Source organism: Mesoplodon bidens (assembly GCF_964165515.1).
Source record: "Mesoplodon bidens genome assembly, chromosome: 4".
Lineage (NCBI taxonomy): Eukaryota > Metazoa > Chordata > Mammalia > Artiodactyla > Ziphiidae > Mesoplodon > Mesoplodon bidens.
In genome coordinates, this window is record NC_138160.1 from 9,697,825 (window position 1) to 9,724,153 (window position 26,329).

Genomic DNA, 26,329 nt, shown 5'->3' on the forward strand with positions numbered 1-26,329 from the left:
AAAAGGCAGCAGACAAGTAGCTCGGATCTAAAAGATGGTATTGTTGCAAAGTAAGGATGATGTTGAAATTGGCTCGCAAGCCACATGGTTTAGGTCAAGTTCAAACACGCAGATGATGGCTTAGATAAAAATTCCCAGGCATACAGGCTGTGCCGTCTTTTAACTTCAGCGTTTTCAATTTTCTGTTTCTTATCTTCAGGATTAACTTTAACTGAGAGAACCATTGAAAATCGCCATAGATTACTATTTGACATCCGTTAGACACTGAATTGTTCCCCGCCCCCAAATATACGAAATCCTTAGCCCCAGTACCTCAGAATTTAACCTTTTATGGAAATAGGGTCTTACAGAAGTAACTGAGTTAAAACGAAGCTTTTAGGGTGGGTCCTAATCACATATGACTGATGTCCTTACAAAAAGGGGACATTTGGACACAGAGACAGACATATACAGAGGGAAGGTGAAGTGCACAGGGAGAAGACCACGTGAAGACGGAGATCAAGGTGATACATCTACAAGCCAAGGGATGCCAAAGATTGCCGGTGAAGGAACCAATTCTGGGGACCCCTGGATCTTGGACTTGCAGTCTCCAGATCTGGGAGACCATACAGTTCAGTTATTTTAAGCCACCCATGTGCGGTGTTTGTGACGGCAGCCCCAGGGTAACAGAGCCTGCATCTGGTAATAACTGTTTCAGGCAGGAGTTATCAGTGACGGCTAAAAGCAGGGGAGACTTGGATGAGAAACAAATACTCGCGGCACTTTCACGGTCATTCACAGACGTGCACAGAGCAACAAAAATGATCGTCATGGATACGCAGGTGCCCATCTGAGGCCCAACAGGATGACTCTCTGCCTTCTTATTTCAGTGCTTATGCTGTGAAAGAGCGTCCTTTTCATGGTCTCCACGTAAAGACATTCCTTGTTTTGCAATTAATAAATACATTGGAGGAAACTGACACTGTAAAATTATCCTGTTTCTCCTTAAATGTTTGCCCACTAATCGTAGCGTCTGCCAGTGGATCCTGCTGACAACCACTGTGCTGTTTGCCTATTGGTGATATTCTAGTTCCCGCCTTCCTTCTACCAATATTAATTGGAATTCTTCTATAAAGAAGAGCTGTCCCTTGTCATTTATGTATTCAACTTATTTATATCAGTATGGACTCACGGATATCTATTTTACTCTACGGGTTATATTCCAATACTATCGTTATTTATTTTCTCACAAATTGTTCCATCTTTGCCATTAGGTGTGCCTTCCGGTTGGCTTCTGTGTTGTTTCGACATGTCCCATCCTTTTTGGAATTTTCCTTATGTTCTGGCACTACAAGTTGTTACAGGCTCATCTGGTATTTTTCCAGCCCTGGTCCTGGAATTAACTACTTCTCCAAAACATGCTAGTTCACTTGAGTGGGGAATGGTGTTTAGAAACCAGGATCCTGGCCCTAAGGATGCTCATGGCTACATGGTGCCGTTCTTTTATGCCCCGTCAGTGAACACAGCTGGGAAGTACAGGTGTGTACACAGATCCTCCCCCATGTGTATTTATTTATATATGTATGTACATGTCTGTATGTATCTACTATCCATCCAACCATCCATCCATTTAAAACTATGAGTTCATACTAATACCTCCAATTCCAATTAAACACCACAAAGCCATTTTAGTCTTCCCCCTTTCCTATTTGTAAGCTTCTTTCTCTAACAGTGAGAAATTTGACTCTTCATCAGCCACAAGATATTTACTTATTTGTTCAATTGTAATAAACACATAAAGCAATTTCAGAATTGCTAACCTAAACCCCTGAAGACATATTTACTAACTGGAGTGTAGCATTTATGCAGTTTTTTGCAGTTTCCCAAAATACTATTATTGTACTTAGGTTAGGTCACTCTCCCACCCACGCCTTTCAGTTGGTAATAGTAGCCTTTGTATTACAATTAGGTCCATCTGTTACTGTGTGTGTTCCATCTTGGATCTCTCCCACATTCTGGATGATTGGAATTGCTTGCTTATTTTGGGGGTATGTGAACACAAAACAGCACCACAGCCCCGAGTCAGAGCTGTACAAATTGCCGAGCTCAGAGCAGGGCTGCTCCCTTCCTACCCTTGTTGCCCCATCCCCACTTCCCTCTTCCTTCCACCCCTTTCCCACCCACCCCCAGTCCACACACAAGCCCTTCCACTTCTACTTTACTCTTCCTGTCACCTACCTTTTAAAATATTTTTTTTACCAAGCTCGATTCATGGTAGGACCTCAGTACATGTTCACCACTACACTGTTTTTTAGTGAATCCTACTGATTATTGAAGTCCATTCTATGCTGCAATTTCTCTTTCACATAATGAAACTGGGCACTTCATCTTAATATGCTCAACAGAAGGCTTTGAGGAAGATCAGAGCTTTCCGTGATTGGGTCAGTTCTGAGACGGAATCTAGCAGCCACTCAGGAAAGTATTAGCTCATAACAATGAAGTCTCTTACTCTGTCTGGATATGAAGAGCCACAGGTAACTAGAACTCAGCTTGATGGAATTCTTGGGAAACATTTTCAAATTTGTGCTACTTTATTATTTTTTCTTTTTTTAAATGGAGCATTTCAAAACAATTTGGTGGCAGAAGAAATTATTTTATTCTTATATCTGAAAAATTACAAGACTATGGGGAGTAAGAGTATCATAAAGACTTGCAAAAGAAGATTACAAGTAAAAGTGTTTGGGGGTTTTTTGGGTCACATAATAACCTCTTTAACACTCCAGTTGTTCATTTTCTCTGTAATCAGTACTTGATTTACTGATTGTGGAAGGAAGCCACCAGAGATGAGTCAGTAAATACAAAGCCAGTTTTAAATATCTGGGAAGGAAAGCAAAGAGTTTTGCAAATGCGCATCTAAGGAGGAAATTGGCATCTGAGACTGTGCACTTATTTTCATATCTGGAGAACACTTGGATCAAAACATGAAAAAATATAGAACATTAGGATTAGGGTAATATGAATGTTGAAGTCACATGCCATGACCTTTCCAAGGGAAATTAATGTAAAACATTAAATGTCTGACAAATTCTGGAAATAAAGAGGTCTTTCTACATGTGAAGTAAAACCAGCCCAGTGCCCTGAAACCGTGTTGTTAGCTGGAATTAGGCCATCTACTGATGGTAGGGCTGCATGGGTGAGATTATGGGCTTGAGGAATATGGAATAGGTTATGGGCAACCCCAGAATCAATAAGTTTATTTTATAGAGGGATTTGGATTTACAGTCTGTTGATCCTAAAACTATTTTGTCAGTTCAGGGGGCTTCTGTAGCCTATTAAGGACATAGGCTTCCAAGTCAAGACAGGGTCAGGACTGAATCCTGGCCAGACCATTGACTGGCTACATATCATTGGGTCAGATAACCTCACTGGGCCTTGGTTTCTTCATCTGTGTAATGGGCACAGTAATTCCAACTTTTGGGTGGTGTGCACATTAAACCCAATGGGAAGCACTTAGTAAGTGCCCAGCACAAAACAGGCGCTCCGTTGGTACACGCACCCCAGGGGCTAAGAGTGGGGGACTATGGACCCAGCTGCCACTCTGGAATGCTGGCTCTGCCACTCACTCACTATGTGCCCTTGGAAAAGTCACTTAACCGCTCTGAGCCGTTGAAGTGGGAGTAGTAATCTGGAATGAGGATACTAATCAAGAACCAACTCTCAAAGAGGGCTGAGAATAGAGCAGTTGCAAGTCGTTCACATGAATGAACATGGGCAGAGAACTTAGAACAGGGCCGGGTGCGCTGCATTCTGTAACATCATCAATGACCGCTATGAACTATGACTAGTCAATTAGCCCACCAGAAAAACGGGGAGTGCCTGGTGAGGGAAATGACCCATGATACAGAGTACCAGGTCTGGTGTAGGGGTTTGGAAGAAATTGTATTGGCCACATATGCCAAGAGCTTCAGAGTCTGCAGGGGCTTACCCCTTCTGTCAATGGTGTGTCCGGGGGTTTAACCCACAGCGGTAAAGAGAGAAGCCAAAGTCCAGAGGACAAGAGCTAACACGCCCCTGAGGAACACAGTACAACAGTTGGACTGCAGGGAACAAACATACTCTTTTGCTCATAGGCAAACCCTGCCCTGCAGTCTGCCAGCTTCAAAACACTTCATTCCAACCAACCTTCAAAGTGGATAAGATGATAAAGTCTAGAGAGCTGGGTGCTCTCTCCTTTCTCATGCAATCCTTCATCCTCTGGCACATATATTTAAATCGTGCATCTTCCATAAATGCTGTATTTCACCTCATGAGACGAAAATCAATAGAAAGAAAACTAATGGGCCGTTCTGTCTTTATTTCTAAACACGCTAGTAAATTATCATCTGTCACTGTACTGACACTGTGTTATGCAGAGAAATAGCTATTTGTCCCTTATTCCACTTAAACTCATGCAGAAAAGCACACTTCATTAACTTTCCAGGATTTTTTTCCAAGCATGGCTCTCTGTCTCGTCCTCTCTTCCTTCTTAGGGAACCAGTGGGTATTAGGGGAAGTGACATCCTGGGTTTCCTAGAGGAGGAAATGACTACAGGCCACATGCTCTTATCTTCGGTTCCAAATCCAAGAATGTTCTCACACGCCGAACTAAAGTTTTGTTACAACTCTTATGCAGGCGAAACTTCACCTGGCCTGATCCAAGTCTGTAAATTTTTAAAATACATCTTTGCTGATGTGAACATCATACACAGATTAGGCTGCCCGAGACCCCACTACGGGTGCTGTATGATATGTGTATGGTCCTATACTCCTAAAACCTGCTTCCTCTCCTAAAACATCAGAATTTCTCAATTTTGAAAGAAATTAGGCTCCATGGTTTTCAGATACAGGACTGTGGACCTGTAGGAGAATTCCTGATGTTGTTACATGCCAAACACAGCTTTGTGAAGATAGCCAGTGGAAAGAAAATTCTAGAATTTTCTTTAAACAACCTTCTTCTTTTATAAAACCAGAACTTAGGCAGAACCTTCCCGTTGCTGATCTCATGATTTAAAATGGGCAATAATCACTCCGAAACTTCACCTCAAACTTTGTCCTCCCCTCAGTGACTGCCCGGTAAGTCATATCACATGAGGTTTTAAAGAAAATACCCAGCGGTGCAGCACATATGTAAGCAGACATGTGGGATCACCAAGCACATGCACGTCCTTCTTAGGGGGTGCGTGCTGTCAGCAGCTACTCTTATGGAAGCCTGCCCTGCTCTGGACCTCAGACTTGAGTTTAGCTCCTGCTCGGCATGGCAAGCATATGGCCTCTGTGGGCTTCAGTCTCCCACGTGTAACCCAGGGAGCATTCCACCCGCTATTCAGGGCTGTTGGAATGAAGTACAGAAACACAGGCTGGCTGCCCTCCACACTGCCTTTTCCTCTGGCTGAGACTTGTCTGGGGGTGAGTTATAAGGCAGAAAGCGTAGTGCCCACTTTCCTTTACATGGACAAGCTCACAGACAGGTGGGTCTTGGTGGTGCATGTTTGTATGTTACAAGGTGGAAGGAAGTGGACTTGTATCAAGGTCGTTGGACCAAACTTGACATCAGAATCACCAAGGAAGACAGGTATAAACAGAGATGGTGGTGCTGTAGGAAGATGAGCTGTCGGGGAGCCGGGAAGCCGGGGGCAGAGATGTTGTTTAAGGGCACTTGCTCACTCATGAGGGTGTGGCCTCAGTGATTCTGCTTGGCTGAAACTGGCAAAGCCCTAATGTTTGTAAACTTTATTTAAATCAGTAGTTCTCTGCCCTCACTGCACAGAATGCCAGGCCCAGCCCAGAGATTCAACTAGTATGGCATTTTCAAAGGTCTGTGGGCGACATCAGTATGGTAGTGGAGGTTCAGGGCTTCTGCCCACAGACAGATGCACCCGCTCGGATGCAGGCAGAGGGCATGCCCTCGATGCCCTGTTTCTCCCATCTGGGAACACAAGCCCCACCTCACTGCTCAGGAGAGGAAAAGCACACAGCACGGGGCCCACGAAGCCCAGGGGTTTATCAGAAGCACGGAGCAGAGAACAAATGTTAATGTATAACTGAATAACGGTGATTTGTGAGACATCTCAAGGTTCGCTAGAACTCTCCTACCTGGGGCTTTCCCACTCCTGGTCGTCTTTTTCCTTCTCGTCTCTGGTGTCTCCAGAATGCGGGTGTTTCTGCACAATTCGCATCCCACCGGCTTTCACTGCAGTGAAGACAAAGAGGGTATGATCAGGGTGGACACGGAACCACCGGACGGCAGGGGAACTAGCTCGAGAGAGTGTGTTTGTCCCATGGTCCCCGGTTAGCCCAGATCAGCCAGCGGCGACAGTGATTAACCACAGAGGTTAAGGCTGTCACAGGGAGATTCAATATGATGTGACACTCAATGCTGTCTCTTGCTTCAGATCCACTTAGAAAGTTTCCAAGCCTCCTTTGTTTGTCTGGTCTCCTTTCAAGTATTTGGTAGGAGCGGTAGTGCAACCAGAGTATAAACCGTGTGGACACAGTGGCTGCTTGCTTTCGGTTATACTCCGCTTCTCGATGCAAAAAATCCCCCACTTAATCCCTGCCTGTAGTATTTTCTCAAATGCCGATGGTGCTTTCAAAGGGGTGATACAGCCACAGGGGACACAGGACAGCTGCTGTGCACACAGCCAGAGTCCACTCCGGTGGCAACCTTTCCCAAACTGTGCTGTGAAACCCTAGAATTGGCAGAAGTTTATTTGGTTTTTAAAAACAGCCTTAGTGACATATAATTCACATACAGTACAATCCACCCATTTAGAGCATACAGTTCTCTCGTTTGCAGTGTTTTCAGAGTTGCACGCGATCCTTTTCAAACACGTTCATCACCCTAAACAGAAATCCATCGCCGGTAACTCTCCAATCCCTCCTCTCCCCCCGCTCCTAGCAACCAGTCACCTGAATCTGCCTCTTCTGGACATTTGACAGAAACAGAATCATAAAATACATAGTCTTTGGTGACAGGCTTTTTCACTTAGCATAATGTTTCCAAGGTCCATCCATGTCACAGCCCGTGTCAGTGCCTCACTCGTTTTCAGGGCTAAATCACACTCCACGGCACGCATGGTGGACCACATTTTGTCATCCATTCATCTGTGGTGGTCATTTGCATTGTTTCCACTTTTTGGCTACTGTGAATAATGCAGATATAAACAACCGTGTATGTACAAGTTTTTGTGTGGACACATGGACATGTACCTTCATTTCCTTGGTACATATGTAGGAATGGAATAGCTGGGTCACGTGGTAACCCCATATTTACCCTTTTGAAGGATCCCCAAATGCTTTCCAAAGCCACGGAACTGTTTACATTCCAACCAGTAGGGGTTCCAATTTCTCCACATGCTCGCCAACTCTTGTTATTGTCTATCTTTTTATAGTTATTCTAGTGGGTGTGAAGTGGTGTCTTATTGTAGTCTGATTTGTATTCCCTTAATGGCTAATATGTTAATGATGTTTTGCAAGAGAAAAACATGACAACAGAAGTGGGGATTCTAGGATCTATTAAGTGTGGGAAATGCGAGGTTGAACAAATTAAATGTGTTTCCTCAAGACAGATTTTCTGCCTTTAGTGTGCATTGTAAGCTTTATATGGGGCATATAATGTGCCATCTTTCCCAAGCGTATTTCACCACAGAACTCCTCTCCCAGGTAATGCTGGTTATCATTCTTCAGGACCCTGGTGTGCCATGGGATAAAGTCTGGAAATGCTGGCCTTATATCCAAAAAGCCAGCCCCACATGGCAGTCGCCTGTGAGTGTTTTAGGGTCAGCAAGTCCCTCCATGTCCTCAGCTGCATGGTCTTAGATTAGTCAGCCACTCAAAGCCTCAATGCTTCATCTCCAGAAAGGGGATAAGAGCCACGTCCTAAGATGGACAAGTTTAGATGAGAAGAGAGGCTGTTGAATCCTAACTCCCAAAGTGATGCTATTTGGAGGTGGGGACTTTGGAAGGTGCTTAGGTGATGAGGGTGGAGCCCTCATGAATGGGATTAGTGCCCTTACAAAGAGACCCCAGAGAGCTCCCTCACCCTTTCTGCCAGGTGAGGACAGAGCATACAGCCGTCTGTGAACTAGGAAGCAGGACATCACCAGACACCGAATCTGCTGGTGCCCTGACCTTGGACTTCTAGCCTTCAGAACAGTGAGAATGTCTGTTGTTTACAAGCCCCCCAGCCTGTGGTACTCAGTTATAGCAGCCCAAGAGGACGAAGACAGAGGTGTTCAGCTGCTTCCTGGCACGTGAGAGAAAGTAGAGTGTATTAACTGAGCTCCTTGGCCCCACGCTCGGGTGTGGGGCTCAGGGTGTTCACCCTCCCTCCTCAGGATAGCCACTCCGTGTTCTTCCACAGCCCTGCTCTGACCACACAGTACAACCAGCTTGCCAGGCCACATCCTGCAGTGTTTCAAATTACGTTGGACCCTGCTGAATTATGAAAGCCCAGGACTGGTTTCTTTACGATGCTGCGAACAGGAAGGAGAATCTGAAACACCCTGAGGCTTACACACTTCGGGTTTATTAGTTTTCAATTGCCCTGGGAGGATTCAGGAAGCTAACAATGCCTGTTGCACGGCCAGCGGTACCCAGCTGCAGTCCGTCAGAGGAGGGCAAAGCAGAGGGCATGTGAAATAAAGGACCGTGTTTAATGATGCGTCTGCTGGTCTGGTTTTGGAACGAGAATCTCCCTGCTGCCACCATCACTTCTTTTCAGTGGGGAGGGGACATTTAGTTTGTTAAGAAGGAAATATAACCCTGTCCAGTAATTCTCTCAAAAATCTGCTTTTATCCCGACCAATTTTTATTCCAATCGTTTTTATGTTTCATTTCAAAAGCTTTTCCCCCCTCAAATCTGTCTGGTCTTTACTTGATAGTGCATTACTCATATCTCGTGTTTTCAATTCTTTTATGTATTTAATTATTTTAGGCATACTTGTCTTATGGTTGTATATCTAATTATTTTATTATCTGAGGTCCTTGGGAGTCTCATTCACTGTTCATTTTTCTCTGATTCTGGCTCTTGTTTGGGGTGAGTGTGGGCCATGGGCTTGTCTCCAGTAAGCCTTTATCTGTGGGGATCCTCTGGGGTGTGGGGTGCAGGCAGCATCCCTTTGGAGAGATGCTGTACATGCTTCTGTCAAACCTGGAAATCCTTTTTACATTAACTGAGAACAGGAATGGCCAAACAGTGTAAATTTGAACTCATCGCCCATGTAAAGGCAGGCCTGCAGTTTCAAATTCTCCAGGAGCCTTTGTTTGCCATCCAGAGGCCAGGCTGAAACACACCAGCTTCCCCACCACCCCACTGTGTTGCTGGACACAGTTTTTTCCTGCACCCTTTCTCCATGAGTTTGGCCTCTGAGCACCAGCTTTCAGCTGGGGTCTTGGGTTAAATGAGGCCATAGGGGTGGGGCCCTAATCCAGTATGACTGGTGCTCTTATAAAAAGAGGAAGAGACACCAGGTCACTTCCTGCCTCACATGGGCCCAAGGTTCAGGCTAACTGTTCTGAATTTAGCTACTTTTTTGGGTGTGATTCCTACAGATTTCCCTCACTTTGGGTTCAAATTAAAAAAAAAATAAGAAAACAAAAATACCATTTGCATGTGGCTTATCAAGATTTCCCAGGTTATGTAGCCTTGCCAAACCTTAAGAAATGGAGACTGAAAACAAAATTCTGTAATATATTTAAGATAATTATCTACTCACTCTCTTGAAATATAAGATTATGAATGTTTTTGGCCAAAAGAGGAGGCTAGAAGAACTGTCCCACTGAATTTTTTTAAAATTCATTTTCCTCCCCCATTTATCCCACCCCTATCCCATGCCCATGAGAAAGTGATTAAAGGTGCTGTTATGAGCTGGACTGTGATCTCCCTAAACTCACAGGTTGGAGCCCTAAACTCCAGAACTTCAGACCTGACTGGATTTGGAGACAGGGCCTCTAAGGAGGCAATTAAGTTAAAATTAGGCTGTTATGGTGGGGCCCTAATCTGATAGGACTGATGCTCTTAACAGAAGAGGAAGAGACACCAGGGATGCACGTGTTCAGAGGAAAGGCCACGTGAGGACGCAGTGAGAAGGCAGCCATCTGCAAGCCAAGGAGAGAGGCCTCGGGAGAAACTACAGCTGCCGGCACCTTGATCTTGGACTTCTGGCCTCCAGAACTGTGAGAAAATAAATTTCTGTTGTTGAAACCACCCAGTCTCTGGTATTTTGTTATAGCAGCCTTAGCAAACTAATACAGATGCCCATTAAAAAATAATCTCTGAATCATTTCAACCTGGTAGACACAAAAACCTTAAAACTATAAATCCCAGGTGTGTTCTATAAACTGGCTAACAGTAAAGAGTGTACAACTCACTACAGAAGGAATGGAGGATGAATGTCAAGGTGACGTTCGAAATAATCACGTCTCGGGAAGCTCGCAGGGAGCCTGTCCACTTCTCTGTTGACGTCAGTACACACGTCCAAACCCAGTCACCCCACGTTAGCACTTCAGTTAATCTAGTTTATAAAAACAATTAAGTTCATCAATCTCTCACAGTATGTGCGGTGATTAATGCAGCAATATAAAGTGGCAATAATAATAACTCAAGGCTGCAACAGATTCCTTCTAACTTGCACGAAAAATACAACAACACATATTTATCGAATGTTTTATTACTGTCTCTAGGGCTCTTCGTTGGTAAAAAAATGTAAAGGCAGAGCTTGTTCTGCAGAAATCTTTGTGAATGTAAGTATTTTTCTGAGACATTCGTAAACAAAAAAACAACTCAGATTTTTGTTGTTGTGCTTGTTATTCAAATGTGAGCTTCAACTTTCAAGAAGAACAAGCTGCGCAGTGGTTAAGAATCCACCTGCCAATGCAGGGGACATGGGTTCACTCCCCAGTCCAGGAAGATCCTACAGGCCGTGGAGCAACTAAACCCGTGCACCACAACTACTGAGCCTGCGCTCTAGAGCCCGCGAGCCGCAACTACTGAGCCCACGTGCTGCAACTACTGAAGCCCGGGTGCCTAGAGCCCATGCTCCTCAACGAAGAGTAGCCCTTGCTCGCTGCAACTAGAGAAAGCCGGTGTGCAGCAACGAAGACCCAACGCAGCTTCCTCTTCACAGGAGTGCCAAGCTGAAGTTAAGGGCCTGGATACTGGAGCTAGATCCCTGGGTTCAAATCCCAGCTCTGCCTGTGTGTGTGTGAGTGTGTGTGTGTGTGTGTGTTGGCAAGTCGCTGGCACTGTCTCAGGGTCCTGCCTGTGAAGGAAGGGTGGCAGTGCTCTCCCCGCAGGGGTTCTCTGAGGACTGAAGGAGTGAGTCCAGGTGAAACACCTCCGCCAGGGCCTGGTTCCTATGAATGCTCAACTCTCAGCTACTCTTAGGAGACGGGTTTTCACAACTAGCATCTAGCACTTAGAGAACCCTCCAGTGTGCGAGTCCTTGGTGGTTTATCACCTCCTCCCCACAGCTTCCTCACGTGTCAAGTGGGGATGGCAGGACCGACGTACCGGGTTGTTGGGGAGTGAGTGACACACCCTGCAAAGTGCTCACCCACCATGGGGCGCTCCACTGCCCTGGTCAGCTGACCACCTCCTGGGCTGTCATCAGTAACTCACCACATCTAAGTAAGTTCTGGAGACCTGCAGATCCTGGAGAATCCTTCCACTCTTCATGCCACCACATGCCAGGCCCTGTTGTAACCACTGGCCAGGCGCCCCCCTACCCCCTGACTTTCCAATCACCCTATGGTGTAGACCCCCCCCCCCACAACGAGGAGGGGAAGCCAGTGGCCCCGGTCGCACAGGTAGCAAGCTTCTGACCTCGGCAGCCTGCGCCCTGAATCACAGCCCGCAGGCCTTGCCCTGCTTGAACATTCCAGGAAAAAGAGCAACACTCCTCCTCAGAGAGACAAGAGAGATGGCCTATGGAGAGGGTCTAGGCCAGGAAAGAAAGTGTGTTTGATGTTGAAAGCTCTCTGCAGAGCAGCTTCCTACCCAAGGAGCAAAGAGGGAAGAGGAAGCATCCTCCAGGTCAGACTTTGTCAGGTGGGCAAACATTGAGGAAGCGGCTGATGACATATCCCCCCAGGGCCGGGCATCCCCTCAGGCATCTGGGTGCCTGACTATGAGATGGTCCCCGACAGCTGGCTCTGGGCCCACACTCAACAGCAGGTTAGGAAGACCCCCCAGCTGCATGCCAGGCAGGGGGATGAGAAGGGTGTCCCTAGATGGACAGTAAAAGCACCCTGCACCAGGGAGCAGCCCCAGCCCTGGCTGCCGTGCTGAGCAGGACTTGTGAGCGGATGCTTTCTTTGTTCTTGCCCAAGAAGAGCTACTGAAATGTGATTCAAAGGAAACCAAATCCACGCCAAAAAAAAGAGATGAAAGGCTCTGAGAATTGCTCCAGTGAGAACAAAAGGAAGCAAACCAGAAACACCCAGAGCTGCAGGTTAGCCGAGAACGTAACCATCTCAGGTAGAGCAGCACTGTGGCCGGAAAGCAAAGTGGACACGGGACCAGACAGCCCCCGGGATGGGGGACAGTGGGGGGATCAGGGCAAAGGAATGTGGTCCCTCTTGGTTGAGAGGAAGGGCTCCACCAGGAGAGGAGGCTCCTTGGCCAGCAGGAGAGCCACGACCGTCTGGGGAGGTTGGTGGCCCCGAGGTGGGGAGCCCCGTGAAGGGAGAGTGGAGGATAAAGGGTGAAAGCAGTGAGTCATGGGGACCCCGGGAGCCCTGGCACCCCTCACCCCCGAGGCCAAGTGCAGTTCCCCCCACGGGAGCTTTCTGGCCTGAGGCAGCGGGGGAAAGTGATGCTTGTGCTAAAAAGCGAGTCCCAGATAAATTGCTGAACCTGCAGCCCTGACGGTTTCCTCTCTAAGAAAACTGAGGACCAAACAAGGGAAACTGCTATTCTGCGCTCAGAGTCGGAAGGTGTTAAGGTGGGAAGCTCCTTCGATGACACGGCGGCAACCCCGCTCACCCCGCAGGGGAGGAGACGTGGCGTTCAGAGGCGTGGAGCGTGGGGCAGGGCCATGGGGCTGTGGACCGGGACTGGACAGGCCAGCCTGTCTTCCACGCAGGGCCCACTCCATCCCCTGACAGGCCGCCCCAGAGGACAGACTGCGTGGTGAGCAGGCCAAGACAAGGACCAGCCGGAGGGCAACTGGGCCAAACCCGAGGAGGGTGTGGGCAGCCGCGGGGGAAAACCTTGCATTCAGGGTGGCGGATTTCAGAAACTCCACGGAGAAGTAGCATCCCTGCCTGGAGGTACTTGGGGACAGGCAGTGAGGCAGCGTTCGTCAACCCTAACCCCAGCCTCCCTTGCAGCTGGGCTGGGGCCATTTACCTGGGTCGTGGCCCTAATACAGCAAAAAGAGGCAAAGTAATGAGCCCTCCCTAGATGGCCACGCCCTAGACCCTGGAACCCGTTTATGTGTTGGGCTGCATGGCAAAGGGGAAGGAATGTCGCAGATGGAAGTGAGGCTGTGGATGGCCTCTGGAAGCTGGAAGAGGCAAGAAAATGGATTCTCCCCTACAGCTTCCAGAAGGAAGCTGCAAACACCATGATTTCTGCCTAGTGAGACCCATTTTGCACTTCTCACCTCCAGAACTGGAAGATAATAAAGTTGTGCTGTTTTAAGCCATTAAATGTATGGCGCTTTGGGCTTCCCTGGTGGTGCAGTGGTTGAGAGCCCGCCTGCCGATGCAGGGGACACGGGTTCGTGCCCCGGTCTGGGAAGATCCCACATGCCGCGGAGCGGCTGCACCCGTGAGCCATGGCCACTGGGCCTGCGCGTCCAGAGCCCGTGCTCCGCAATGGGAGAGGCCACAACAGTGAGAGGCCCGCTTACCGCAAAAAAAAAAAAAAAAAAGGTATGGCGCTTTGCTACAGTGGCCACAGGAAACTAACGCAGTGACACAAGCCGCTCCCAGACTGAAGCACCACAAGGCCCCGGCACCACAAGGCCCTGGCACCACAAGGCCCTGGCACCACGGCCTGCACTCAGTACCCTCCGCAGAGGCGGAGTCGCTGGGCAGGAGGGACCTGGGCCTCTGCATTTCTCCTGGTAGGAGGGCCACCGGGAGAGAAATAAACCTTGACTTGCTCAGACACTGAGATTTGGGGCTGTCTGTTACAATTAGTGAGTACAATATAAAACTGTAACTAATACAGTACTTTATACAAAAGTGAATAGTCTCTATCCAAACAAAAGAATTTCTGAAGCTCGGAAGGGGAAACTACTCACAAAACCAAGCAAGAGTGCACAGGCATCATCTGAAATAAACGGGACACTCACAGAAAAAGAGGAGGACGCGTCTGTCCCCCAAAGTCCTAGAACACAGAGGGGAAATTGAAAACACGTCTTAGAGGTGCTCGGTCCACCCTGACAGGAAGCTTTTTTTAAAAAGGCAGTGGGCTTCCCTGGTGGTGCAGTGGTTGGGAGTCCGCCTGCCGATGCAGGGGACACGGGTTCGCGCCCCAGTCCGAGAGGATCCCGCATGCCGCAGAGCGGCTGGGCCCGTGAGCCACGGCCGCTGAGCCTGTGCGTTCGGAGCCTGTGCTCCGCAACGGGAGAGGCCACAACAGTGAGAGGCCCGCATACAGCAAAAAAAAAAAAAAAAAAGAAAGAAACAGCACACAAGGAAAAGCCGCATACCATACCGAGAGGTCGTTAGGAACATTTACATTTATAAGGGAAATCTCCACTTGTAAGTGTCTCTCTCTCTGTACCAGAAAGAAAAGGATGCCTAAAGTATAGGAGAATCTTAACACCTGCATAACTGTCTTCCTTCCCCTGGTGCATTTCCTGGTTCCCTCCCCTAACGGGGCCTCCCCTTCTCCCTGGCATTTTTCATCTTTACTATTTAAGGTGGTGGTTGGGAGTTACTCATTTTTCTTGAGTATCTCCCATGTATACAGGAGACATACATGTTATTAAACGTCTGTTTTTCTCTTGTTAATCTGCCCTTTATCTTAAGGGGGATCTCAGCTAAGAACCTAGAAGGGTAAAGGGAAAATTCTTCTTCTTCCCCATACCCCACGCGTTGTAACGCTCAGCAAATGTTAGCTACAGTTTCCGCTGCGATGCTGCTGCCGAAGCTGGCTGAAAGTCCAACCTGCACCCCCAGTACCCGCTGGAGACAGCTCAGCAGTGGAGGGAAGTTGTGGGCCGCACATGCTACGGAGGAAGGCAGAGGCAGTAAGAGGTTCTGGAGAAACTCGGGAGCTATTTATTGAGTATTCTGAACCAGGCACTGAGCATCAGTGGGACCCAGCCCTGGAAGCAAGAAGAACAGGCGGACAGGTGGAGGCTACGCAGATGCACAGGAGCGTCCCCGGTTCAGACAGCAATAACGAGAAAACACAAAAGAAAAAGAAGAGAGTCATGGAGGAGAGTTTTATTTTTTCAATTGCAGATTTAAATTTAAATTTAGTTTTCAATTGCAGATTGAAGCACAAGCTCCTGTTAGCCAACTTAAGCCCTTAATGAAAGTTTTCCCAGTGTTTTTAAGGCTGTTATTTTGATTTATGAGCTGGGCTCTCGGCTGTACTTGATGATTATCCTTTATTATAGTGGTTGCCTTTTTTTTGTTTGTTTTAAACATCTAATCTGCAGAACTGTCTAACCTCTGATCATACCGGAGTAAACAAGGCCACCCAGAACTTTCTGCCAAAACAGGCTTCCACACAGGGGCCTCTGTATCACAGGGAGAAAAAGCACCTGAGCGGTACTACCTGGGAGGCAATATACCACAAGGGATGAAAGGTCTCTTTCTAACCTGCACCCCCGGCCAAGTGTGACCGGCCTTGGGAAATGCAGGATGACAGTGACAGCTTCCTTAGCAGCTCCTGCTGGAAGGGGGCCTCAAAGGCTTAAGGGAGCTGCCCTGAAGTCACTTGAGTTTACCTGTGGGAGTAACTGCCCCTGGGCTCCAAACCTGATGGATGGCGACAGGAACAGCACAAAGGAAGCCCTGCCCTGCTACTTTCTCAGGGACCATCTGGCCCGAACCTCCCATTTCATGGATTAGGAAAACTGAACCCTAGAGAAGTGACAGGCCTCAAAACTTAAAACCCAAGTGCACTGCTACAGCAGCACAAATACACTGGCTCCCCTCTCCTTGGGCATAAATAAGATGTTTAACTTGTAACTCACACAGTCTAGCTGTTTACAATTCAAAGAAAATCAGAGTCCCTCATGAAGTTTCTCCCAGGGAGTTAATAGAGACAGTTTATACCTCTGATCTTAAAACTCTCCATATGGCTCTCTCTATATGCAATTTCATTACTGCTACTTAGCTTTGGTATCATTCCAACACATACATCTAATGCCACTCATTGCCCGGGGACAGGGGAGCCCTGTGCAGACTGCTGCCGCGTGGTCCATGGCCACGAATGTAAATGCAGGTGTTCCCTCCTGCCGTGCTGCACAGGTCATCAGGCAGGAATGATGCACATGAACCCCCAGCGGCAGGAATTAAACGTCAGAGTCATCATGAAAGGAAATGCCTTTGAAGTTCTTTTTTAATTTTAAACTAATTCAACACAGAGACCCCCCAAAGTCTACTTTCCATTTCAGTGGGACTATTTTCTAAAATCCCATGCTCTTACACCCCCACGCATCAGTTAGCCATTTTTCTTTCCTAGTGCCAGTCAGTCTTCTTGTTGTTCAGAGCTTGCTTCACTAGTGAAAAGCATTCCCTACTCTGGAATGCAACATGTGGAAAGAACTTCTCTATTCACCGTGTTGAGGCAGAGAATTAGTGCCCTATCGTGGGGGGCGGCAGACAGAAATTAGGGGAATCTTTCCTCTAACAAGAAGATGGCACAAATGTTCCATAAAAAGCAGCCATGTTTGGCTAAGGCTTCTGTTATTAGCAAACTGAGTTGATACTTTAACTAACGGGTGGAACTAAGACCCTAAAAACCCCACACACCGAAGTGACCCGTATCCTGGGACCCAGTCACATCTGATTCCCTCCCAGTGTCCTTCTATATGGATCGATCGTCATTCCAAAGGAGAGGAGAAAAAGCAATCCACCAGTTTGGGCAGATTCGAAAGAGCAAACAGGAACTGGGCTCAGAAAGGGGAAGAGACGGTTTGAACGTGAAGGTTGGTTAGAGACACATTTTCTAAGAAAGATGACTCTTTCCTGCATTTAACCTCCTTGGCTCGGAAGTTTAGGATGTGCAAAAGCAAAAAGGAAAAAACAAAACCACTTCTGAGGAAAAGCAGAATGCGACAGAAACTGGAGGGGGAAAAAAAGTCATATTGAGTGATTAATGATAAAAATGATTTCCGCTCCTTTGGTTCCTTTGTAATGCTGTCAGTCTACGATTTATCATCATGACGTTAAAAACACTGATTTGTCGTTGTTTCGGCTACTCGTTTTGCTAAAACATCTGTACATTCTACGTAAGTATTCACCGCCCAAACTTCTGGGAGCAAGTTGTGCATCTGGGCTTGCTCAAGTCACTCTAATTTGCATGCAAGTCGCACAGGCTTGCGATGTTTCGCATAAAGAAACACGTCTCACCAGCGCGGGGCTGAGTTTAACTTAGACCCCACGAGCGGACACGGCCCAGGCTGGCCGGCTGCCTCCCCCGCCCGGCGCCCCGCTCCGCGCTCCGCGCCCCGTGCCCGCGGGTTCGAGCCCGCCCTCCGGGCCCGCGAGAGGAGAGAAAGTGGGAACGAGTCAGTACCGGCGGGCGGGTGTCCAGCTTTCGTCTCTAGCTTCCCCTCGGGAGGCGAAGACATGGTGCGACCGGGTTTCAGAGGGACCTGGACGGCGGTCGTCGAGTGCTCGCGGGCCTGGAGAGAAGTGCGCGCGGGCCTGGAGAGAAGTGCGCGCGGGCCTGGAGAGAAGTGCGCGCGAGCGTGAGCGCCGGGAGAGAGGGAGGCGCGTGCGTGGGGCGGCGCGGCCGCGCGCAGGCGGACCGGCCGCGGCCGCCTGGAGGGGGCGCGGCCGCCGCGCGCCTACGTGGAGCGGCCCCGCCAGCCCGCGGCTGCGCGGTGGCGTCACTGCTCCCTCCCGTCCCGCCCCGCCCCGCCGGCGCCCGCGCGCCCCGGGTACTGAGCATGCGCAGTCGGCGGCGCCACGTTGGAAGCCTCGGCCAAGGGCGGAGGAGGAAGAAGGAGAACGGGGGCGGGGTGTTAGCGGTTAGAAGAGACGGGAGTTGGTGCCGGCCGGGACAGTCGCCCGAGGTTGAAGAGATCCCAGCAGGAGGGTGGCACCCCCGTGCACGGTGCTCCACCAACCCTCCAGATAGACGGTGACGGTGGTGGGGAAACAGCTTCAACAGTGGGGCGCCCAGGGGTGCTGTGTGCCGTCGGGGAACCGGCCCGTCTGCCACATGGCCTCACCCGGCTCACTCTCGGAGCGACCGGTGAAGTACGGAAATGAGACCCCAGGTGGGACCGACCGGGGGCCCAAGAATAGCGGGGATTTGTTAAAAGATGCAGCAAATGGGAGAGCCTTCCCCCGGGAGAGAAAGGCAGAGCTGTGAAGCCTGGAAACCTGGACAGAGGTCTTGCAAGGTTGCGTCCGTGGCCCCTGTCTCTGCCGTCTTCCTGTTGCCTTGGGTCTTGATTCTGTCCAAAGCTCACCCGTTGGCCTTGTGCCTCGGATTGCAACCTTCTCGCCTTCTCAAGCGCTTTGTAACTGCAGGTATCCTCTGCTGACCATCAATCCCGCCTTGCTAAGTTAGCGTTCAGACATGTCCAGTGTCTTTAGAAAAGGAAACACCATCGGCTCTCTTGGCTGTACGTCTCCCTTTGACAGCACAGCTGCTCGAAGAGCATCTCAACCCCGCCACCCCACCCCACCCCCGTCTCCTCAACCCAGTCCAGTCCATCTGGTTGTCATAAGTGCCCCAAAGGCTGCCGCCAGCCAGGAAAGTCCTTTTTCATGGTCACTCGTGACCTCCACGCTGCCCAATCCAGTGTTCACTCTTCTGCTCTCATCCTGCTTGACCTGTCAGCAGCACGTGACCTAGCTGACCGTCACCTTCCTCCTTAGCTTCAGGGTTGCCACATCGTGGCCCTGACATCCAGTGTTTGGGCTGGAGGCTTGGTTGCTAACTCTCAGTTGGGTTGGCTGGCTCCTCTTGTAGATTTCTGAACACTTGAGTCTCTCAAGGCTCAACACCAGCCCTCTTCCGTGTCTAGACTTGGCTTCAGTGGTCACATGAGGCCCACTATCATCCATATGCTTATGGATCCCAAATCTGCAAACCCATTTCTCTATGCCTGCCTCTCCATTAAGCTCCAGACTCACATTCCGCTGCGCCCTTGACCTCCCTTACCCAGATGTCTAACTCAGCGCTGCCCAGCTCTTTGCATCAGGGCACGCAGAGAAATGCACATACTCTACGTTGATCTGGGACTTTCCCCCGACGTTTCAGTAACACTACCAGCGGGACAGCTGTTGGCCAGGCAGCAGTCATGATATAGTTGTCTTTGTCTTGCATTCACATCAAAACTTGCAGACAGGGCTTCCCTGGTGGCGCAGTGGTTTAGAGTCCGCCTGCCGATGCAGGGGACACGGGTTCGTGCCCTGGTCCGGGAGGATCCCACATGCTGCGGAGCGGCCGGGCCCGTGAGCCATGGCCGCTGAGCCTGCGCGTCTGGAGCCTGTGCTCCACAACGGGAGAGGCCACAGCAGTGAGAGGCCCGCGTACCGCAAAAAAAGAAAAGAAAACAAAAAACTTGCAGACAGGTGTCAGCCACTTAAAAGAAAATCTGAAATCAGTAGTGGAACACTCTTTTAGGAGATGCTCCATCACTAACAGTATTCATAGAACAGAGTGAGGAAATCCACAGACACTGATGATTTGATTCTAAATAGAAAGAAGTTTTAAGGATACCTAACCAAATTAATTGTATGAATATTTTCTTCTTTATGTGTGTTCAAGAGTGCTATATGGTTAAAAACTCATGCCTTAAGTCTAAAAGAACCATTTCTAAGAAGTATGAAATAAAAGTTCTAGGTTCGAAAACATTGTGCTATAGTTTAGTTGGCAGCGTTGTTTCCTCTTAGTGGTACCTAAAGTCATATGTTAAGAGCAATGGCATCTTCGATTCAATGACCCATGGTATTGCTAGGGAACCCTGGGGGTAAAAGAAGGAGCATGCTGAGGAAGGAAGGAAGCTCCCCAAGGGCTCTGGAGGCTCCGGTCACCACTGGGCTGCACCAAGGCCTGAGAGGATCCATATCTTTGCCTGAGACCTGTTCTGGGACCATACTGATCAAGACACTCTAGTGTTAACAGCCATGCCTAGTTTTACATGTGGAAGCAGAACTCCTGACTCACCCACCTACCCATAGATACCTTCCCATCTAGAAGAGAATCCAAACTAGAGTACCTGCCTAATCCATAGCGTTCCTACTGAAGAAAATACCGTTGTTTAAGGAATTTAGCTTGAACAAAACCACCCATATTTCCCAGCCTCCCTGACAGCTAGGGGTGGCCAAGAGGCAGTTCTGGCCATTGAAATGTAAGTGGAAGTCGACTGGGGTTTTCTGGGGAAGTTTCCGCATTCTTGATATGAGGACCACCCTTCCTCCTGGTGACTTCATTGTTCACACTGCCTTGAATTCAGACAGAAGGTGGAAGGCAGAGCAATCGTATCGCAACCACGAGGCAACCAAAGGCATGAAAGCCGTATGCTAAAGGTGGCAGAACAGGAAGACCAAAGGAAGCGGGACTTCGAGGTTCTGTGGTGTCTCTGCAGAGCAGTGGACCCTGCCTTCAGACTGTTTTGTTGTGTGGAAACAAACCCCTAGTAGATGCAGTCCCTGTGGTTGGTGTCTTTACATGCAGCCAAATGCAACCCCTACCAGGCCCTGCGTGATGGGGGCCCTGCCTGCTTCTAGGAGCTCATCTCTCACAGCTCCTCTGGCCACACTGGCCTTGCTGATGCTCCTCAGATGTGACAAACCAACCCTTCCCTTTGGGCCTTAGCATTAGCTGTTCCCTCCACCTGGGACTGTCTCCCCCCCAGATTTGTGCATGGCTAACTCCTTTGCATTCTGGAATCAGCTTTTGAAAGGGCCTATTCCTGAGCACCGGATCTGAAGAAGGCAGTCCAGGCACTCGACTCTCATAACTTTGTCTTCTTTGTCATCCATCATTATCTCCCTGGGCATTACTGTCTTTCTCCTCCGACTTGCTTGTTCGACCGGCAGCACCCTGAGGAGAGAGATCTTGTCCATCTTGCTCACTATTTCCACCACCCAGAACCGGGGTGGGCACAGAAGAAGCATTCGATAGATATTATCCCACATAATTCTGGAGCATAGATACATTTAATTTCTCACAACTATTACGTAAATGAAGAACAGCAAATGAGGTCTACACAGAGAATGAAAAATATACACAGTAGGTATTATAGATAATTAATACAGATTGGCCACTAATACATTAATACAGATGACCACTAATCTTTTCTGATACTTACTTTCATAAGTATATTCATGTGTGTGTGTGTGTGTGTGTGTGTGTGTGTGTCTGTGTGTCTGTGTGTCTGTGTGTCCAGCCCCACAAGTCCTAGTTGCTGAGGATATATGTCAGACACCACCCTTTGGAAGCTTTTTATGTGGACATGCACATTCCATAGATATTATTAGAATTCTGTGTGAATAATCTTATAAGCTCACTATAACTCTGGGAGTAAGGCAGGTTGACCCATTTTTACCAAGAAAGACAAAAGCAAACAGACAAAAAGGAGAAGAAAGGATGGTTGAACTTATGTGGGACACAACCCTGTTGAGTGCATGCTGGAACCAGAAGCCAGGTCTTTAAGCCCCAATCCCATTTCTCCTCACCGTTGGCTTCCTTCTAAAGTAGAGTTTTGGGAGCCGTTTCCCCTTCTTCTCTAAGCAGGCTCTTTTGTAATCCCAAGTGGTACCGGGAAAAATGGCACTGAATCTAAGACACTACTTAATGCGAATGCTGTAAACACTGGAAACTGTATTCAAAGAAGAAACAAAATGCAGATTCTCTCCACCATGTGTATATTTTGGAACCTTGACTATGTCACTGAAATATTCTGAGTCTCAGTTTATTATCTGCAAGTTGGAGATGTGAACACTGACCTCCCGCAGGACTGGCGTGAGAATCCAGGGCCGTCTCAGTGCCGCCTCCAAGCCTCTATAGCTCAGCATTGTCCCATCTGCTCTCCATAAGATCCTGAGACATGAGGGCTTCTCTGCCCTCATTTTCGGAGGAACCGAGCTTGTGAAAGGCCAAGCACAGGGGTCGGTAGCTAATGTGGGGAAACCCGGGAGAGCCCGCTCTCACCACCATCCTGGTTGCACGTTTGGAAGTGCTTTGTAAGCCATAATATACTACAGAATATACTGTTATTATTGCAGACGGAGTTTTCATTAGCATTCATGAAATACAAGAATTGTCCCACGGTGTACTAAAATAACCCCGCCTATCAGTTTGATGAGCATTGCTTTCTTATTCCCAGCTGGCCCATATGTTCTGTCTCCTTGTGCTGTTGTCTGATGGATGAGAATTCTTATTCACTTCACAGGATTTCTCTTCCATTGTTGATATTGCTGGGAAGGGGAGGGCGGCAGCCATTCTCAACTTTGCTTTGTAACATCCAGGATGTTTCTCATTGTATTATGTTATGGGGGTTTTAAATAATGTTTATTTAAATATAATTTCTTTGGCACCCACAAGTACACATACAATACTTGAAGAAGATAGGCATGTCCCAGAATAAAAATGATGGACTACCCCTCTCTGTGTCCCTGTCTCTCTCTCACGTACACACACACACGGGGAATCCTTCAGGGTTTCATTGGGCTCCAACTTGTCAGTCAGTCACAGGCTAATTGAGAAACATTTTGAGGCATTTTGCAAAAGTGATTCAACCACTGGTGAAGGCCGTGGAGGTCACTTTTCATCACATCTGAGGTCATCCTTTAGCTAAGGATATTTGAAGGAAAAAATAACCAGCCTGAATCTCAGCAAAACATTCCTCTTATCTTTATTTGGAAGTTAGAAAATAGAACCTGCAAAAAAGATGGGAGTACTACAACCATGAATACTGATTTCCCACAGAATTGCAAATGCTATGTAAGTTATTTATGAAAAATGTGTTTTAGCAGAGAAATGGGGGTGGAGGGTAGGGATCATTTTATTTCTGGCTCTTTCACTGAGTCATTGTTTGACCTTGTGCAAGTTACTTCCACATTCTGTGATCATAGTTCCATAGCAGAGGCAGTAATACCCATCTTACACAAGGATTCAAATAGTTATTCAATATTATGTCTTAGCATTTATCTCCCTGTATAAAATTTCTTACAAGGGTATACGAATTGCTGTAAGTACAAAAAATAAACATGACAAAGACATCAAGAATAAAGAGGATTTCGAAGGCAAGATAAAATCATCTCAAGGGAGTCTGAAATATGAAATTGAAGAACATGTACTTTTGTTAGTTTTTTTTTTTTTTTAAACCATCTATCCAGGATTCAGTGGTACTAGGACCTTAGGACATTATTTGACCCTTTTCTCCTTAAATTTCTTTTTTTGTGGGTGTGAAAGGCTATGAGTATATCCTTTTCAGAGAGCTTAAGTGACAGATGAATAGCCATAGTACATTGAGGCTTTACTCCTGTCTTTTCAGGCCCATGAGCCTCTACTCAGCTTTCCATGTGGAATCAGTCTGAGCAGGAGAATCTATAAATGACTGAGCACGGGTCCTGGTGTCCCTAGACTGAGGTTTGAGACTCAGCCTGATCACACATTAAATGTGCAACATCAGAGAAACTCCACAGCATCAGAAGCTCTCCATCAGAGAGCTCTGAGTCTCAGCGCCCTCACCTAAAAGTGGGGAAACATAACACACCCCTCTACAATATTCACAGGAAGTATACGTGATAGCATATTGAAAATGCTTGGTAAACATTAAATGACTAAACACAAGTCTACCCAAAGCACATTATTTCTTAGAGATTTTAGAGCAACAGCAAAGTAAACATTTATTTTAAAATACAAAACCAGACGATGAATGTTATAGGACAGAGAGGAGATTCCCGCTCGTTTGTGGGTGGGTAGGCATGGTGATAATGAACAGGTTTCAAGGGGCGGGGTGTGGAACTGAGCCCTTCTGGCTTACAGGAGGCAGGAGGAGGGCGTTCCACCGGGGAAAGGGCGGAGGAGAAGCGCGGAGCTGGTGCAGCAGTTCACGTGCCGAAGACGGTGATTGGTCCAGTCTGACCTGAGGGTGGGGTGAGCGTGGAAAGGTAACAGCAGACCAGAAGGTTCTGGTTTAAGGTCTGGTTGAAGAAAGACAGCTGGATTCTCATCTCTGTCTCTGCATTCAGTCTCTTGCAATATCATGTCATGTAGCCTCTGGAAAACTTCCTTGTACGCGTGAGAGGGAATAAGACTGGAAAAAAGCAAGTAACATTTCAGTATTATTAAAAAAAATTAGTTTCGACCTCACAGACCACCTGGATGGGTCTAGAAAACCTCCAGGGGTCACTGGACGACACTCTGAGAATTGCTGTTCTTGATCATTCTTTAGACACTTATTGATCGAAGAATAAGAAAAGTATATGCTTGGATTAAAATACAACCACCACACTGTGGTCAGTGGTGATGTCAGCCCTACAATTGGCTAGGACTACAATGCCAGGTGTCATCGCCCCAGCAGTGGCCGAGGTAGCAGGGGGACTCTCAGGGGCTCCCCTGTTCTAGGCTGACTCACTGGCGCTGGGCCACCTGGGTCAGCTGGGATGGAGGTGTGAGGCTGGCCTCCAGAAGGACAGCATCAGTCCCCACTGTCTGGACTTCCCCACTCACCACAGCTGTTTCTGGATCCACAAAATCCACCTGCTGTGCTGTTTGCCTTTGAAAAGGTGGTTTGCGCAATCTTAGAGTTTTGATAACGTTGTTGACATCATTTTTCAAAAGCTCTGCTTTCACAGGCTTAAAAAATTGAGATATGATTGACATATCACATGGTGTAAGTTTAACATGTACAGTGTATTGATTTCATACATTTATATATTGCAATATGATTACCACCTTAGCGTTAACTAACACCTCTATCATGTCACATAGTTATAATTTCATTTTTGTGGTGAGAACAATTAAAATGTAGTCTCTTAGCAGCGCTGAAGTTTATAATATGGTATTGTTGACTATAATCACTATCTTGTGCATTATATCTCCAGGAGTTATTTATCTATTAGTTCCAAATTTATACATTAAACAACAGCTCTCCCATTCCCCACACCCCCGACCCTCACCATTCTAGTCTTTGTTTTTATGATTGTTTTTATGAGTTCAGCTCTTTTAGATTCCACATGTAAGCAATTTCATACAATATTTATCTTTCTCTGTTTGACTTACCTCACTTAGTATAATAACCTTAAGGTCCATCCCGTTCACAATACCATCAAAAACAATAAAATAGTTAGGAATAAGTGTAACCAAAGAAGTGAAAGATCTGAACTATGAGAACTACAAGACTTGGATGAAAGAAATTGAAGAAGAAACAAACAAATGGAAAGATATCCCATGTTCATGGATTGGAACAATCAATATTGTTAAAATGTCCATACTGCCCAAAGCCATCTTTGGATTCAGTGCAATCCATATCAAAATTCTAATGAACTAGAAAAAACAATTCACAGGTTTTTAAGTGAGGAAAGGCGGAAGTCTCAGACATGAAGCTCTTGGCCATATTTTTCCCTCCAAAGCTGCATGTTGTGCTTTCCCTCGATAGGCCATATGAATGTTTTGACTACTTTCAAGAAATACTTTCTATGAATACATTTTGAAAAAATACAAAAGCAGTATACTTTGGAAAACCTAAATAATGGTATTCTTTATGTCCAAAGGAGAAAGCAAGTCACTGCTTCTCAAAAATCCTACCAGCATTAGAGTCTACCACTTTTACTTTGTATGTCCCTCTAGGCTTCCAGAAAAAATATATATAAGGATTCTTTTTAATTATCTCATCTTGTAGATTGTCCCTCAATTTATGTCTGTCTAATGTTTCTCTCATTTTTTTGGCTGCACCATGTGGCTTGCAAGATCTTAGTTCCCCGACCAGGGATTGAACGCCCACCCATGGCAGTGAAAGCACTGAGTCCTAACCACTGGACCACCAGAGAATTCCCATCTCATTGTTAAACAGGGGTTATGGGTTTTGGAAAGGAAGGCCATATAAGTGAAGTGCCATTTTCATCACATGGTATCAAGGGTACATGTTATCAATATGACTTACCATTGATAATTTTCACCTAGATCACCTCTCTGATAGAAAGTGTT

General features: G+C 47.3%; 1 protein-coding gene across 1 annotated transcript in view; it reads right to left on the minus strand.

The window, feature by feature from the left end:
• DAP (death associated protein) overlaps positions 1-17,955 on the minus strand; it is a 61,749-nt gene extending 43,794 nt beyond the window's left edge. The window contains exons 1-2 of the mRNA XM_081233369.1: positions 17,729-17,955; positions 6,112-6,208 (exon numbers count right to left, since the gene is read on the minus strand). Of these exons, the coding sequence (XP_081089495.1) occupies positions 6,112-6,208; positions 17,729-17,783 (152 nt within the window). The 5' untranslated portion in view covers positions 17,784-17,955. The remainder of the gene's footprint in view (positions 1-6,111; positions 6,209-17,728) is intronic.
• Positions 17,956-26,329: the final 8,374 nt, after the last annotated feature.